The sequence below is a fragment of the Octopus bimaculoides genome, chromosome 10, assembly GCF_046866305.1.
Source record: "Octopus bimaculoides isolate indiv1 chromosome 10, ASM4686630v1, whole genome shotgun sequence".
NCBI classification, from domain to species: Eukaryota; Metazoa; Mollusca; class Cephalopoda; order Octopoda; family Octopodidae; genus Octopus; species Octopus bimaculoides.
In genome coordinates this window covers 26,303,978-26,322,452 of record NC_142937.1, presented here as the reverse complement: position 1 = coordinate 26,322,452, position 18,475 = coordinate 26,303,978, and the positions used below count along the sequence as shown (strand labels likewise).

Below are 18,475 nucleotides of genomic sequence, written 5' to 3'. Positions count from 1 at the left end.
TCTTCTCTTTTTCTCAGCAACATTAAAAGAAATTAGCAATTCGTAAACATTAATATTTTTAAGACATTTTATCTTGAAATTTCATAATATTTTTTTTTAAATTCGAATTTATTAAATTCATTCTAAAAGGAAACCCATTCAAAAAGTAAACAAAAAGACGTGGTGAGGATCTGTTGTTGCGGAGATGTAGTTTCGTACCGGACGTAGTTTCATCACTCAACCGTCACGCTGCTTCCAATCGTGTTTCCTCCACAATTGCTGCTGTAATGACAAAGCTAAAGGTTCGTTCAATTTTCTTCTTGTCATCATTATATTATTGCTTTTGTACCTAATATCACCATTTTCATTTCTAAAATTGACAAAATATCATTAATTTAGAAGGTTATAAAAGTTTTTAGAATCGTTTTCTCCCTGCTCCGAATTTGGTAGAGATGGACTATATGTAATCTGAACCTTTCCCCCCCTTATTTATTAATTTTTTTTTTACGGAATCCCACGTTTTAGGCTATGGAGATTCCGATTCTGAAAAAAAAAATTTTGAAAAATTTCAATCCCCCCACACACACACACCAAGCAGGCTATTTATATGCTAGAAATAACAGCCAAATCTCACAAAACTAGTATTAGGGTTAGGGTTAGGGTCAGGGTTACGGTCAGGGTTTGAGTTAGGGTTAGGTTTACCCTGTGGATCTATATAAAAACCAGGTGGGGAAATTGAGATTTTGGAAAAAAAATTTTCAGAATCGGAATCTCCATAGCCTAAAACGTGGGATTCCGTAAAAAAAAATAATAAAACAAGGGGAGAAAGGTTCAGATTACATATAGTCCATCTGGACCATTTTTTCAAAAAGTTATGAGGAAACTAAGTCGTGAGGGTAGAGCACCATTACGGAATTATACCGGCTAAGTCAACTTCGGCGGGATTTGAACTCCGAGTGTAAAAGTAACCAAAAAAAAAATCGTGATTCTGCAAATAACCTTCCGAATATTGCTATTAAATATACTTTCAGTTTAAATTTACACGTTTACAAAAATATCACGTTGTTAATCAGAGGAATGGATCCACAAGGATTCTGGTTTAAGCATCCCTCAGAACTTTTCCATTTTTTGGAATTTTCAGAAAATTTTTGCGAATTTGTATTCTTCACACGGAAATTCATATGAAAAAAAAATAACTGATTTAAGTGCGATTTAGCTGTTGTTTTTAGCACATCTCACCACCACCTGATACCTTCCTCGTTTCTTTGTCACTCTGACATGTATTGATGTTTTTCAATATTTTTCTCCCCCATAAACACATTTTATGGAATGATAATGCACTAAAAGGGGGATCCATTGCTGGAATATCAGAGATCAGGTTGTGTTACAGTCCCTGCTTGTGAAAACCTGTGATTTTATTTAATTAGTTCTTCATATGAACATTGCATTTATCTGTGTAGATGGTGCCAGCCGGAGTCTAATGACTGGAACAAGTAAAAGACAGTCCCAACTGGAGCACTCATAAGTTCGTTATTCAAGAAGTGCTTATGAACATCACATCTTGCCTTTAATCTCAATCTCTCTCTGCATGATTAAAATTTGGTGTTTTTGGAGAATAGAGTTGGAAATTATCTAGTGCCCCACCCACCCATAAAAAAAGAAGAAAAGCTCTGTGATGGATGTTTGATGTTTTAAGCATCATAAATTACAGTTCTGCCAGAATAAAAAAAAAAAAACAGTAATTTTTTTAATTTCCCTTTAGCCAGGTAGAGTGGATTTTTTTCACACCCACCTCTCCTCTCTTCCAGTAATTTTTCCGTTTTGACTTTTTTTCCTCCAGAAAAAGTTATTTTAGATTTATATTTTTTAAAAAGGCTATGCAAGGTGAAGGCATGGCTGTGTGGTAAGAAGTTTGCTTCCCAACCACGTTTTCCCAGTTCAGTCCCGCTGTGCGGTGCCCTGGACAAGTGTCTTCACCCTTGGGCCAACCAAAGCCTTGCGAATGGATTTGATAGATGGAAACCACTACGCCATATGCCCGTGGGTAAGAGCACTGGCTACTAACCCCAAGATTCCAAGTTCGATTCCAGGCAGTGACCCTAATAATAATAATAACAACATCAAAAAATACCTTAGGAATGAGAACCCAGGTTCGAAATTTACCCAAGACACCTGAAGAAGGCTGGAGGGTATATCAGCCGAAATGTTGTGTTAACAACAAGATGAGGACAAATATCTGTCAAATGTAAATAATGTGAAAGAATGTATGTGTGTTTGTGTTTGAGCACAGAGTGTTGGTGTGAGGATGAGAAAGAATAATTCAGAACTTCTCTGCTAAAAATATTTGATGGTTATTTTTTAGCCCTTGGTTGATATGGAATGAGCATGCCTATAATGAAAGACAATCGAACTGTGATCATTCCAGTTTTTTTGTTTTTTTTGCCACACACCATATCCACTCACAATGCTTTGGTCATCCTGGGTGCCATCATAGAAGGCATTTGCAGCAAGTGTTTCGTACCATAACACTCAGATGACCATAGCATTGCAAGTGGATTTGGTAGAGAGGAAACTGAAAGAAGCTTGTCATGATATCATATGATGGCTCTAGACAGGTGTTACTGTCATACAAGTGATGTTGTTAATTTCTGAGGAGCATGTCTGGCCATGGGGAAGCATTACCTTACTTGGAAACAGGCAAGGGTTGGTGATAGGATGGACGTCTGGCTATAGAAAGTCTTCCTCAACAAATTCTGTCTGCTTCATGCAAGCATGAAAATGTGGATTTTAAAACAAAGATGATGAGTCGACTTGGTATAGACTCCTCATTTCACATTTAAACCAGTCACATCCAGCCAAAATATTCTACCTGGTTTGGCCAGATTCAGCCTCTCAATGTCATTCTAAAAATAAAACAGCCACACCATCGAAATTTCAAAGCAAGGAAATAATGTATGATTAACCCTTTAAGCATTTAAACTGGCCACCATATCCGGGCCAGAAATTCTCCCTGTTTTTATGTTCAAACTAGTCAGATCCAGCCTCTCACGCTTGCCCTGCAATGTCATTCTAAAGATCTACAACTACATCATCAAAATTGTAATGCTACAATGATTAATTCAAAACAATGTGAATAAATTAAGCATTGCATTTGACAGAGTAATTTGATTGCTAAACAGTTAATACACAGCTTTTTAAAGCAGCTAAATCTGCTTTTCTTTTTCTCATTCTTCATCTAACTAAACCACTAAAAGTAATACAATCTGGGTTGTATAATTCAACCTCTTTTATTTTCTTTAATAACACAGCTGTGTGATTGAGACGTTTGCCTTCCAACTTCATGGTTTCAAGTTCACCCCATGTAACACCATAGGCAAGAGTCTCCTGTAGCTTTGTGAGGGGATTTGGTAGAGGAGAAACTGAAAGAAGCCTATCGTGTGCATGCTTATATCATCATCATCGTGATCATTTACTGTCCACTTTTCCATGCTTGTATGGGTCAGATGGAATTTGTTGAGGCAGATTTTCTTGGTGCCAACCCTCACCAGATTCCAAGCAATATAACATTTTGCAAGGGACAGAAATTTTAACAGCTAGGTCCATGATCCACTTCCAATCCATTTTCAGACGAAACATTTCTTTTCGAATCACTTACATCAATGATGCCAATACCAAATGCTCAAGCCTCATAAATTCCAACTTCCGCAAAAACATCTACCCAAGTCTTCAGCATAGTTTTAGTTCAAATTTCTCCTTATTTTCCATATTTAATTAAAAAAAAACGATGAAATCCTATCAAGATAGGCCTGACTGGACATGTCACAATATACTGGGTTAACTCTCTCATTACCATTACTAATAATGGCCCATCAAAAGCCATTACACTGTTGATCTAAGGCATTCAACCTCCTCCACTCCCAGCACATTGTTTCTCATGGGAGTGGATGTGGCTGACAAGACCGATACAACAAGATAGGCAGATCCTGCAGCACTGACGATACTAAAAGTGACCCTGAATAACAGCTGCAGACAGTCTATGAGGACGATGATGTCTCCTCCTCTTCTCTTCATACAGTCTCCTGCGTTTGGTTTGAAAGTACTATAGTCAGTCAGGCGGCACTGGCAACGACCCACACATGAATGGTGCTTACTGTGTGCCACCAGCATGAGAGCCAGTCAAGCGGCACTGTCATCGGCCACAACTGCAATTTCCATTTCTGATTGTGATTTGATTTTTGATTTTAGGCTATTTTAATTTGTTATCCTCTCAGTATTAGTTGCTGAGCATCAGAAGGTTACACAAGTGATTCTCTCTGAATTGAAACTGTTTTGTTCCTCATGTTGAAATAAAGTCAGTCTCTTCCAATTATGTCTTCTCTATCAATGTCAATGCTCTCTCGCACGTTAGCTCCGACCACTATTTAGCTTCTTCCCAGATCTCTCTGATTGTTCTGTTACATCCTATGGTATTTCCACCAACACAATTTTAACATTTGTTTCCTGTAACCATGTATTTTGCATGAAGCTATAAATTCAGTTAAGGCGCTAACACTAATGGGGTGGGGGGGGGGGGGGTCTGTGAATAACTTGGTCAAGCATATCCTGTTCAGCAATGTACTTCCCCATAATGACTCATAGATGCCATTCAGCTTTATTTAGGAAGAAATCCTTGTCTGTTATCATTTCATCTTTTTTCTTTTGGAAATTTGATGTCTGGTATTATCCATTGCAAGATATTAACATTGTTGCTGTTATTTAGATATTTGACCAGTCCTGATTGACTGCACATGTGACACAAGGCATTTTTATTGTGTCTACATCATCTTTTGAAATGTCTTTTTTTTTTTTTTTTTTTTTTTTTTTGTCATAGAACATTTAGTACTGCATGGCTTGAGTTAATAATGTCTTCTACTATAGCCCTGAGCCAACTTAAGCCATTTGGCGGGATTCGGTAGATGGAAACTGAAAGAAATCCATCCTCTGTGTGTGTGTGTAAGAGACAGAGAGAGAGAGTTCATATTTCCTTTGTCTTCACATGTGTTTGCTGGCTGTAAACAAAAGGCTCATTCATACAGTGGTTTTTGTTTCCATTTCTCTACATAAACATGTCCAGGCTGTTTGTTGTTCCATACGCTGGGAGGTTATTACCTTACTTTGGAAACAAGTGGGTGGGGGGCATCCAGCTATAGAAAACCCTGCCCCAATCTATTATCTTCTGACCCATGCAAGCATGGAAAAGTAGACATTAAAACAAGAATGAAGAAGATGATTATCCAATGCATCATATTTTAAAATAATTCAGTGTGATATTTCTAGCACATTGAGTGACAGTTTAGATCAGTAGTTCTCCAACCTTTTAATATCTGGGCCAGATCCAAAACCTGGATGGGGAGGGGCACCAAAAAAAAATGTAAAATAAAAATCAAAGAAAAATATATTTATAGAGGGAAGACCATTGAGGATCACCAGAAGGATGCTTGAGGGCTGCATGCGACCCTGGGAGCCACGGTTGAGAACTGCTGGTTTAGATACTCCCTTGCTGGCTCTAAAAGTTTTCTAAGAAAACAACTAAATAGCTACTTGGTTGTTGTCTCAGATGCTAACAAAAAGGGTTAGACAATCATCATCATTCCTTTTTTCCATGCTGGCATGGGTTGGATGGTTCAACAAGAACAGACGGGCCAGAGGCATCTAACAGGTTCCATGTCTGCTTTGGCATGGTTTCTACAGCTGGATGCCCTTCCTAATGCTAATCACTTAACAGAGTGTATTGGATGCTTTTTGCATGGCACCAGCACCATTGAGGTCACCCAGTACCTGCAAGATGAGACTCCTCACCTGAGCTGAGTATAGTATGTGTGTGTGTGTGTGTGTGTCGACTGAGGGTATCCTTGCATACAGCATCATTTAAACAGGGTGTGACAAACAAAAAAAATAGAATTCCATTTTACTGATTGACAAATATTTCACCAGCAAATATACCATATGCACAGGTTCAAAACCATGATAGGAACTGAGAAAAAGAACCCCTCAATAAAACCATCACAACATGAAGATACCATTGCCTAACTTTAGGAGCACTGCACCAATGGCTGTATAAAATAAGGGGAGTTTTTTCCTTAGAATAATAGAAGATACTTAGATGGTGCCATGTAGCAGGACTGAACCTAGAGTCATGTGGTTGCGAAGCAAACATCTTACCACACATCACATATGTGCCTATGTATATATATATATATATATATGGTTCCAGGTTCAGTCCTACTGCATGGCACCTTGGGCAAGTGTCTTTTACTACTCTAAAAATTCAGCTTGTTGGAACGTTCTAAGAGGTATTAAAATTGTCGAGAACTCAACTGTCAGTTAAACACATTTGAAATCTGCGGGTTACACTATGTATGAAAGCACAAATTTAACTTTATAAGCATAACAAAATATTTTTTTAATGTTGAAATGCCATAATAAAAAACATGGAAGCCAGACCATGTTTTAACTTTATTCAACTGATACTACTAACTACCTACCTACATACCAGGCATTCACAAAGGAATAGAGACAGTCTGTCTGAAAACTATGGAAATATTTACCTATTCAAAGACTATGAAAATATCTACAAAGCATTTCACTTAAATTTTTTCTCCAATTTAATTGTTTTTCTTGTTTTACTCTTAGTTGAAAAAGTCTAAAAAGACAGAAACCGGTACTAAAATGTACTTCATGATAAAATTATTTTAGCATTTTCTACTTTGTCTTATTTTCCTTATATACACACACTCAATTGCATATACATAAATAGCAGACTTCTGTATAGTTTCACTTTACCAAATATCACTCAACTAGCATTTTCTGATTTGAAGCTATAACAATAGGGAACACTTGTCAAAAGCATCACACCGTACATTTGAACCTCTAACCACATGAAGTGAAGTCTTACCGATGTGCCATACCCAGATACATTGTTTTAATTAGAAAGAAGAAAGCAATTTCATTCCTGGTGGGTATAATTATTTAGACAAAGTATAACGATCATTTCAAATTAAAAAACTTGTTAGAGATAAAAAATGGAGACTGGTGGTGGTGGGGGGAACCTTTGTTTCTTATGAAATGCATTCTACACATTTTGTTTTGAAGCATCTGATCCAAGTGATAACCTGCCATGCAACATCTGCTGATAAGTACTGTGACCTACATATAGCAGCTGTAGTGAACAGAATTCCATTGTTGTTAGGGAAAATCTCTTGTAGAGCTGGCCATAATGAGGAAGGTGTGTGTGTGTGTAAGTACCAACATTTTGTAGGAAATCACTCTTTTTGATTTTATATTCACACTCCAACTGCAGCGCTCCAGCACCTATCAGCTTCAGACAGACATGCATCTCCTTACACATATTCACGTGCACCAAATGCAGCAGTTTATAATGCCTGGCCTGACCTAAAAGATTGTCCAGTTTCTAAACTCCACATCTCTTTCATATCTAATTATCAAAAGCATTTATTTTTATCAAACTAATTGACTTAGCAGGATTTCCTTAATAAAGATTTTATGGCCTCAGAGGCTGTTTTATATGAAACTACAGGCATGGCTGTGATGATAAGATTTCAATCCCACTGTGTGGTGGCTTGGGCAAGTGCCTCCTACAATAACCCTGGCCTGAACAAAGCCTCGTGGCTGGATTTCTGGGAACCGAAAGAAGTCTGTCATGCATGTGTCTGTGTGTGTGTGTATATGTATATATACGTACACATACGTGCTAATATCAAACTGAGAATAAGTGGCCAACACTTCATTGGTGGATAAACATTCTTTATTTGTAGGTTAACAAGGCTACCAATGGTTTCATGTGAAGAAATATGCTTTTACATCATTTTACCAGAAGAGAGAATTTTTCTCCATGGTAATTGCAGTGAATTTGCCTTTTGCCAGTTGGAATCTGTTGCAAACATATTTTAACCAACCAAAAGTTTACTTATATATACGTGTGTGTGTGTGTATATATATATATATATATATATATATACACACACAAGTGACCAAGACCTTTAGAGATATGCTGTGCTTGAGAAGATCCAGCAAACCAAGTGAGACCGTAACCCTGACCTTTGCCAGTGCAGCATAACCAGCCCATTTAAGAGGACCCTTCAATCATTGGGTAATAAGCTGTGCTTGCGAAGACTTGTTGAGGCAAGTGAAGTCGTTGTTGTGGCCAATGACAGTACCGCTTGACTGCCTCCTGTGCTGGTGGCACGTAAAAAGCACCCACTACACTCTCGGAATGGTTAGCATTAGGAAGGGCATCCAGCTGTAGAAACATTGTTAGATCAGATTGGAGCCTGGTGCAGCCTTCTGGCTTGCCAGCCCTCAATCAAACCGTCCAACCTATGTCAGCATGGAAAGCAGACGTTAAACGATGATGATGATGATAATGATAGGGGGAGAGAAAGACACACACACACACACACACACATACAATGTTTAGACACAGTCACAATATTTAACCTTTTAGCATTTATATTATTCTGTCAAAAGCAATGCTTTTTTATTCATACCTTAATTAATCATGCATTATTTTGTAGCTTTGAGAGTTTGATGAGGTAAGTGTTAATTTTTAGAAGAATATTGTAGGGTTGGTGTGAAAGACCATATCTGTCCAGTTTGAACATGAAACAGACAGAATGCTTTGGCCAGATTTAACCAAAATGCTAAAGGGTTAAAGAAAGTTTTTTTTTTTTTTAAAGTTATTAACTATTTAAAAAAGAATTATTAGAAAAAAAACAATGCCACAAACCTTTAGGGAAGAACTTTCTGTATGGTGTGTGTGTATATATATATATATATATATATATATATATCCTTGCCTTGACATTATGCAATAGCTGTGTCACTGTCATGTAAACAATATCCTTTGTTTCCATTCCACTGTGTAAACATGTCTGCCTGTGAGGAAATACTGCCTTGCTTGGGAAGCAAGTGAAGGCTGGTGACAAGAAGGGCTTCAGGAAATTCTGACCCATGCAAGCATTGAAAAGTGGACGTAAAAATGAGGATAGCTATTGTTTTGAGTTCATATTCTTTCTCTCTCTCTTCTTTACTAAGTGATATATGTTGCACTATTCTTAACAGGCCTCTGGGTTAGGTTCTGGTGTCCAGTTGCTAAAAATGTACTGCTTCTGACTTCAACTCCACCTAATTCTAAACTCTAACATAATGCTTTAAAATTTCCAATTTCACAGACACTAATTTGACTGGTGGCAATGGGACTGCATAGAAAATAATTAAATCAGATTTAAGTGGATTGATACCGAACCGATTTTATCCTACAACCAATGGCCATCATTGGTTGTAGGATAAAATGAATTTGTTAAAACCTTCTGTCAAAATTTTATGTTAAAGTGCTACAAACATTAGATAAATAATTTCAAAGTTTATTTACTAAATTCTCCATTATTTTCAAAATTAATTGATACAAAGTATATTTCAACAGAAATATGGTATCAAAAGGGTTAAAGTGATTTAAATTAAAACCTTCCATCAAAATTTCATATGAATTTCTAAACACACCGGATTAATAACATCAAAGTTATTCTACGGAATTTTTCATAATTTTTCAAAATTGATTGAAACAAAGTCGGTGCATTTCAACAGAAATGTGGTACCAAAAGGGTTAAAGTGAACGCCTTGTGAAAGCTCAGTAAATGTGTGTGTGTCATCATCATCATCATCATAATGTCCACTTTTCCATATTTGCATATTTTTTGTCTTCTACTTGTTTTAGTCATTAGACTGGCCATGCTGGGGCTCCACCTTGAAGAATTTTTTAGTCGAATGAATTGACTCCAATACTTATATATATATATTTTTTTTTAGCCTGGTAATTATTTTATCGGTCTCTTTCGCTGAACTGCTAAGTTACAGACATGTAAACACACCAACACTGGTTGTGAACCGGTGGTGAGGGACAAAGACAGACATAAGCACACACACACACACTTACACAACGGACTTCTTTCAGTTTTTGTCTACCAAATCCACTCACAAGGCTTTGGTTGGCATGAGGCTATTGTAGAACGCTCTTGCCCAAAGTGCCACTCAGTGTGACAGAACCTAGAGCCATGTGGTTGGGAAGCAAACTTATCACGTAGCCATACCTGCTGATAGATATATAATGATAGTATAGAAAATTTCTTAGTTTTTGCTGAATAAGATAGATAGGAGCGGTTGTGTGGTAAGTAGCTCGCTTACCAACCACATGGTTCCGGGTTCAGTCCCACTGCGTGGCACCTTGGGCAAGTGTCTTCTACTATAGCCTCGGGCCGACCAAAGCCTTGTGAGTGGATTTGGTAGACAGAAACTGAAAGAAGCCCGCCGTATATATCAATCAATCATCATCATCGTTTAACGTCCGCTTTCCATGCTAGCATGGGTTGGACGATTTGACTGAGGACTGGTGAAACCGGATGGCAACACCAGGCTCCAATCTAAATTTGGCAGAGTTTCTACAGCTGGATGCCCTTCCTAACGCCAACCACTCAGAGAGTATATATATATATATGTATGTATGTGTGTGTCTGTGTTTGCCCCCCCCCCCCCCACACACACACAACATCGCTTGGCAACCGATGCTGGTGTGTTTACGTCCCCGTAACTTAGCGGTTCAGCAAAAAGAGATCGATAGAATAAGTATTAGGCTTACAACGAATAAGTCCTGGGGTCGATTTGCTCGACTAAAGGCGGTGCTCCAGCATGGCTACAGTCAAGTGACTGAAACAAGTAAAAGAGAAAGAGAAAAGAGAGATGTGTGTGTGTGTTCAATCTTAATAAAAAAAAAAAAACTGAAAAATTTCTTAGTCATGTTGTAAGAGCAAATATTTTGATAATGAGATAAGTGAAAAATACTTTAGAGGTTATAAACAGAATTTCTGAGGTCAGTCAATGGCTGACACGAGAAATCCTAAGTGTGGTGTAGGTGTCAGCTTGTTATTATGCACGTACATGGTATTGTGCATCTGCTGCAGTACTGTAAAGTGCAAAAGTTTGTGTGAAATTTGTGCAATGCCAGATGAGAGAAACATCCTAGTGAGATCTGATAACTTGTTACATCCTCCTTAATACCGCTCTGACATTGGCTGGTTCTGACACTGGTATGTATGTGTACGTACACACACACATACATACCAGTGGCATGGCTAGGGTAAACTGCACCAAGGGCAAGCCACAAAAATGCATCACCACCACTTCCTCCTCTCCCCCCCACCACCACCATTTCAAAATCCACGATATTCATCATCATCATCGTCGTCGTTTAACGTCCGCTTTCCATGCTAGCATGGGTAGGACGATTTGACTGAGGACTGGTGAAACCAGATGGCAACACCAGGCTCCAATCTGATTTGGCAGAGTTTCTTCAGTTGGATGCCCTTCCTAATGCCAACCACTCAGAGAATGTAGTGGGTGCTTTTTACGTGCCACCGGCACAAAGGCCAGTCAGGCGGTACTGGCAACGGCCACACTCAAAATGGTGTATTTTATGTGCCACCCACACAAGAGCCAGTCCAGGGGCACTGGCAACGATCTCGCTAGAAAGGCGATGCTGGGCACAGGTGCCATCACAATTTCGCTTTCGCTTGCCCCAATAAGTCTTCGCAAACTGAATTTTGTGTCCAATGAGGGAGACGACGTTGGAATGGGTGCCAGACGTCAAATTTAACTCAATTTCGATTTCACTTGCCTCAACAGGTCTTCGCAAGTGGAATTTACAATTAATTAATGTTTTAAAGCAATATTTTAGGAATTAAAACTTTACCTGCCAGTTCGGTACAGCCTGGAATACAGAATATATTTTGTGAATGTTTACGTTTACAAAACCTCCTTATTTTAACCGTTTAAGGCACCAGCTTCCTCGATAGAAACATTAAAAAACCTAATGTGTGAAATGAGATGTAATTATAAAAAAAAAATACAATTGTCTAAAGTCTCCTCTTTCTTGCTTTTGATGAGGTGCCCCCCACCTTCAATAGGGCCCAGGGCACATGCCTCCTTTGCTCCTTGCCCCCTAGTTATGCTACTGACACACACACATATACCAGGCTTAAAAAAAGAGCTTTGTTGTCAATTTGTTTGAGTGAACCCTGGGCCATGGCTGCCCCTGTAGTGTTGGTGCCATGAGAAAAGCAATCAGTTGATTCAGTCGAGTGGTTGGGGTTAGGAAAAACAGTGAGCTGTAGAAACAAAGCGAAAAATGAATTTCATGAGCAGAATACAGTCCTGTGGCCCTGAATATGCAGGGATTCTGGCTGGTGACCCATCCAACCCATGCCATCATGGAAAAACACACATAATTAGCGACCATATATGGTTATATATATATATATATCTTTTGCTTGTTTCAGCCTCTGGAATGTGGCCATGCTGGGGCACCCCCTTGGATGGTTCAGTCAAACAAATCGACTGCAATGCTTTATTTCTAGCCCTAGTACTCATTCTATTAGTCTCTTTTTGCCTAACCTGTAAGTTACAAGGACATAAACAAAACAACACCAGTTATCAAGCAGTGCTGGAGGACAAACACAAAGACACACACACACACACAATAGGCTTCTTTCAGTTTCCATCAACCAAATCTGTTTACTAGGTTTGGTTGGCCTGGGGCTATAGTAGAAGACACTAGCCCAAAGTGCCATGCATTGAGACAGAACCCAAAACCATGTGGTTGGGAAACAAGCTTCTTACCACATGCCAATGTCTGTGCCTCTGATCGAAATACGAGACTAGAAATACAGCCAACAACTGATGAAGGGTCATTGTTTATGTTGTTTGTTTTGTTTTCCACTTGTGTCTTTTGTTGTTCGAAAGAATAGTTCATGTTACATGTACTCATGCTCCATACTTTTTTGTTGTACACATTTCGTGATGTTCTGTGCCCACATATGCATATATATATATATAAGTGGTAGGTTTGCCTCGATCCTTCAGGGGTAGTCTGAAGCATCCAAGCAACCAGGGGATGTTTAAATCCAGAGGCACTCCTGGGGATCACCTGTATGGGTACCGTCTTGGGAAGAGGGCGTCCAGAGGCAGGTAATATGTTGCTTAAACCGTAGTTTTTGTATTTACTTGGAGAATGGAGCAACAAATACAAGAAAAAGCATTTTCGTTGGACTAGACAGCCGTTGTTTTATTATGTGGAGCTTGTGAAATGAGTCAGTGTGGAGATTTAGGTTATGTAATGAGTCATTTTGTATATTATGTCATAGTCACTTACGCACGTTTCGATCCAGCCAGTAGTTTGGCCGATCTCTTCAGAGTGTTGAAGGGTATATTCGAAGTTTGTGGTGTGCGAAATGTAGAAGTAATTATTGGGTGTAATATATGTGGTGGTGTGATAGTGGTGATAGGTAAATAGAGCCTTCCGTTTTAGTTGTTGCGTTGGTCTTCTTGTAAGGGGATATAGGGTGGGTGCTATTTAAGAACATTGTTCCAGTTTTAGTCAAGCGCATCTCTACTAACACCGCCGGTGCTATAAAAACACAGCGCATCCGGCAATCACTAACATCACGTGGAGATACGCTTGACTAAAACTGGAACAATGTTCTTAAATAGCACCTACCCTATATCCCCTTACAAGAAGTCCAACGCAACAACTAAAACGTAAGGCTCTATTTACCTATCACCACTATCACACCACCACATATATTACACCCAATAATTACTTCTCCTACATTTCGCACACCAAAAACTTCGAATATACCCTTCAACACTCTGAAGAGATCGGCCAAACTACTGGCTGCATCGAAACGTACGTAAGTGACTATGACATAATATACAAAATGACTCATTACATAACCTAAACCTCCACACTGACTCATTTCACAAGCTCCACATGATAAAACAACGGCTATCTAGTCCAACGTAAATGTTTTTTCTTGTATTTGTTGCTCCATTCTCCAAGTAAATATATATATATATACATATATATATGTATGTAACCTATACCAGTGTTGCATAACCAAAAGTACTTTGGATCGTAGGGTGACATGCCGTGCTTGAGGAAACCTATTGAGTCAAGTACATCAACATCAACAATATCAAAATCAAATCAAATGGAAACTGTAGTTGTGAGCCCTGTGCTGGTAGCACATAAAAAGCACCATCCAAATGTGGCCGATGTCAGTGCCGCTTTGACTGGCTTCCGTGCTGGTAGCACATAAAAAGCACCATCCGACCATGGTCGATACCAGCTCCTCTGTCCCCTATGCCGGTGGCACATAAAAAGCACCCACTACACTCTTGGAGTGGTTGGTGTTAGGAAGGGCATCCAGCTGTAGAAACACTGCCAGATCAGATTGGGGCCTGGTGCAGCCTCCTGGCTTGCCAGTCCCCAGTCGAACCATCCAACCCATGCCAGCATGGAAAACGGATGCTAAACAATGATGATGATGTATGCATGTATGTTTGCTTGTTTGTTTGTTTTTTTAGTGGGTAACTGTTTATTAACTTTTACAGGAGAAACATTGACAGCAGCCTCAAAGTTTTGGCTTTTAAACTTTAACACCCTCACACACACCTGGTAAAACCCAATCTAAAAATTCTTTTGTTATCACTATCGTCATTTTCACATCCGGTTTTTCTCTTGCTTCTGTGATTTTGATGTGTGTATTGTGTATGTCTGTGTGTCCTGCTCAGGAAGGAATGATGCTACTTGGTAAGAATCTCTCTCACACACACACACATATACAAATTTATCTCATTTGTGATATTATAAAATAGATGTCCTGCTTTTCTGATGTGTGACAAATTTGTTAATTTAGAGTTGTAATACATATCACTAATGAGCTATTAATGAAACAGAACTCCTTTCCTGCCTCATTACTCTTTTCCCAACTTCTAAATTAATAAATCTAAAATAATCCACCAAAGTACACAATAGTATTCAAGGTTACTCTGTCAAAGTGGAGGCACAATGGCCCGGTGGTTAGGGCAGCAGACTCGCAGTCATAGGATCGGGGTTTCAATTCCCGAGCCTCCGGCAGGGGGTGGTGGTAAACCCTGCTCTACTCTTTCACCACAACTTTCTCTCACTGTTTCTTCCTATTTCTGTTGTACCTGTATTTTAAAGGGCCAGCCCTGTCATGCTGAATCTCCCCAAGAATTATATTAAGGGTACACATGTCTGTGCAGTGCTCAGCTACTTACCACCTTGTTCCATGTATTTCTTTATACCATGTTCCTGTCAAATGATATTACAGCCTTCTGAGTGGAGTCACATTAGATGAAATACAACCTATCCTTCTATAGATTTTTATACCAAAAGTAAAAAAATAAGGTCTTACTAAAGAATAAATTTAGAGAAAAATAAAACCTTGAAATTTAATCCTGTATCATAAAACTCTTGCATATTGTTATTTTTGTATTTATTTAAATTGCTTTTTTCTTTGACAGATAGGAATTATCTGTGGTAGTGGCTTACAAGAGTTGGATTTTTTAAAGGATAAGTATGAAAAAGATGTGACTACACCTTTTGGGAAGGTAAGTTATTCAAACTTTCATTTGTAACTTCATGGAGTTATTCGAATTTATATGAATAGCTTAGTTTTATTTTTAAGATGGTTTCCTCTGTTGCTACCAGGATCTATTCTTATTTGAAATTACTTCCATCCTATATTTTGTGCATATCTGTTGTTCAAGTAACTTAGCTCTCCACATGTGAGCTACTTATGTTTTACTAATTCACACACACACACACACGCATGCAAACTGTAGCAAGCTTGATGCAAATAATATAACAGTTCAAAGCACACTTAATTTCAATGGCAAAGGAAGCCGGTTGTCCTGTTACAATACAAAAGAAAGACCACCTTGAGAAGTGGTACTCAAAACAGGAACATCTGCTGCTGTTGGCTGATAGGTGGAGGATCTGATGTATTGCTGCAGAACACTGAGAAAAACTAAAACCAACAACAAAAACTTCTTTCCAAACTGGTTATTAGAAATCATCAGTGGAGGCACAATGGCCCAGTGGTTAGGGCAGCGGACTCGCGGTCGTAGGATCGCGGTTTCGATTCCCAAACCGGGCGTTGTGAGTGTTTATTGAGCGAAAACACCTAAAGTTCCACGAGGCTCCGGTAGGGGATGGTGGCGAACCCTGCTTTACTCTTTCACCACAACTTTCTCTCACTCTTACTTCCTGTTTCTGTTGTGCCTGTTATTCAAAGGGCCAGCTTTGTCACACTCTGTGTCACGCTGAATCTCCCCAAGAACTACGTTAAGGGTACACGTGTCTGTGGAGTGCTCAGCCACTTGCACGTTAATTTCATGAGCAGGCTGTTCCGTTGATCGGATCAACTGGAACCCTCGTCATCGTAACCGACGGAGTGCCAACAGTATATCAGAAATTATCATCATCATCATCATCACTTAACATCTGCTTCCCATGCTGGCATTGGGTGGACAGTTTGGCAAGGCACAGGCAAACCAGAGAGCCATACCAGGCTCCTATTGTTTGTTTTGACATGGTTTCTATGGCTGGATGCCCTTCCTAATGGTTACATGAATCTTCAGATATGTTTGTAAAAGGAATTGGGGGTGTTCGTGCTTTTGCAGAATAAACAAGCTTATCATCATCATTATCATTGTCTTTATGATCATTGTTTAATGTTTGTCTTCCATGCTGGCATGGTTGGATTGTTTGACAGGATCCAACAAGCCAGAAGACTGTATTGAACTCCAGTGTCTGTGTTGGTATGGTTTCTACAGCTGAATGCCCTAACCCTAATGCCAACCACTTAACAAAGTGTGCTGGGTGCTTTTTAATGTCCATCTTCCATGCTGGCATGGGTTGATCATACACGACAGTCCTCTTTCGGTTTCTGTCTACCAAAATCTACTAACAGAGTTTTGGTCTGCTTAAGTCTTTAGCAGAAGACATTTGGCTGAGGTTCCATACAGTGGGACTGAACCTGAAACGACATGCTTACAAAACAAACTTCTTAACCACACAATCATACCTGTGTTTAAAAACATATTCAGTTCCACCCAGGCGTGCATCCTGTCACAGTAGACTTACTCCTTGTATTTTTGCAGCCGTCCCAAACACTGACGTGTGGAACTGTTGAAGATGTCCAGTGTGTTATTTTGTCCAGGTAAGCCTTTATTTGTTGACATTCTGCTCTGCTTTGCACGACTGGGCCCTTTGACCAATTTCATTCCTCCTCGAGACACCCACCACCACCACTACCACTACTACTATCTCTCTAACTGCAGCTCTTCCTTGTTATTACTACCTAAAACCTTTGTCCATCCTTCAGCCATTAATACTCTTCTCTCTACCCACACTCTGTATCGATCACTTCAACTCATCCACCAAGTTATCTCTCCTTTGCCACCATATGTCTCTCTCTCACTCACTCCCCTTCCTGCCTCTCTCCCCCCTCCTGCAACCTACCCAATCACATGCTGTCTCTCTCCTTCATCCTTCTCCTGTCTACTGTATCGACATAACCATTCTGTTGATCTCTCTTCGCCCTTTTCTTTTTCCTGCACTGTCAGTCATCTCCTACTGTCCGCTGACTCCTCCCAACTCATGCATCACTGGTCACTCCACTCCCCATCCCTTATCCACCCTTCAACCCTAACCACTCTACAGTTTTCACTCACCTCCCCTCCATCCACCCACACTTTTCGTTCTTTTGTCCCCGCCCACTTCTACTCCCCTTCTTCCTTGTGGGTCCACCCAGATGCCCTCATCTCCATATTATTTCTATCTCTTCCTCACTCCACCTGATCGCCCCCCCATCCTCTCTTCTAAAATGTAACTCCTCCACTTTTTGCTTTTACTTGTTTTAGCTGTTAGACTATAGCCATGCTGGAGCACCACCTTGAAGGGTTTTAGTCAAACAAATTGACCCCAGAACTTATTTTTAAGTCTTGGTATCTTTTGTTGAACCACTCATTTACTGGGATGTGAACAAACCAATGCTGGTTGTCAAAGGGTGGGTGGTGACTAACACGCATGCATATATGGTGGGCTTCCACACAGCTTCCATCAACCAAATTAACTCGCAAGGCTTTGACACGCCCAGGACTATAGTAGAAGTCACTTTCCCAAGGTGTGCTGCAAAGTGGGACTGAACCCAAAACCACATGGTTGCAAAGTAGTCTTCTTAAGCACCCATCCATGCCTGAAAAACTAGTAAGAATTCATATCAGGAAGGACATCTGGTTGTAAAATGGTGATGGCTCAAATGAGAACTGAGGCACAGGTGTGGATGTATGGTAAAAAGTTTGCTTGCCAAGCACAAAGCATTCAGTTTACATCCACCAAATCCACTCCCAAGGCATTGGTCAGCCCAAGACTATGAATCCAGAACTGTGTGGTTGGGAAGCAAACTGCTTACCACACAACCATGACTACACCTCGTATATGTGTAGTAGTTGACCCTCTAACATTTAAACTAGTCATATCCAGCCCAAATATTAAAAGAATAATAACAGTGGCTGATGC

At 39.6% G+C, this 18,475-nt stretch overlaps 1 protein-coding gene across 2 annotated transcripts in view; it reads left to right on the top strand.

Moving 5' to 3' along the window:
* Nucleotides 1–214: 214 nt before the first annotated feature.
* Nucleotides 215–18,475, top strand: part of LOC106877525 (S-methyl-5'-thioadenosine phosphorylase) — a 37,288-nt gene continuing 19,027 nt past the window's right edge. For both annotated transcript variants that reach the window (XR_016243368.1, XM_089358472.1), the window contains exons 1-3: nt 215–281; nt 15,415–15,501; nt 17,056–17,114. Coding sequence is in view for 1 of the 2 variants with exons in the window: in XM_089358472.1 (XP_089214598.1) it covers nt 267–281; nt 15,415–15,501; nt 17,056–17,114 (161 nt within the window). In the remaining variant the exon portion in view is untranslated. The remainder of the gene's footprint in view (nt 282–15,414; nt 15,502–17,055; nt 17,115–18,475) is intronic.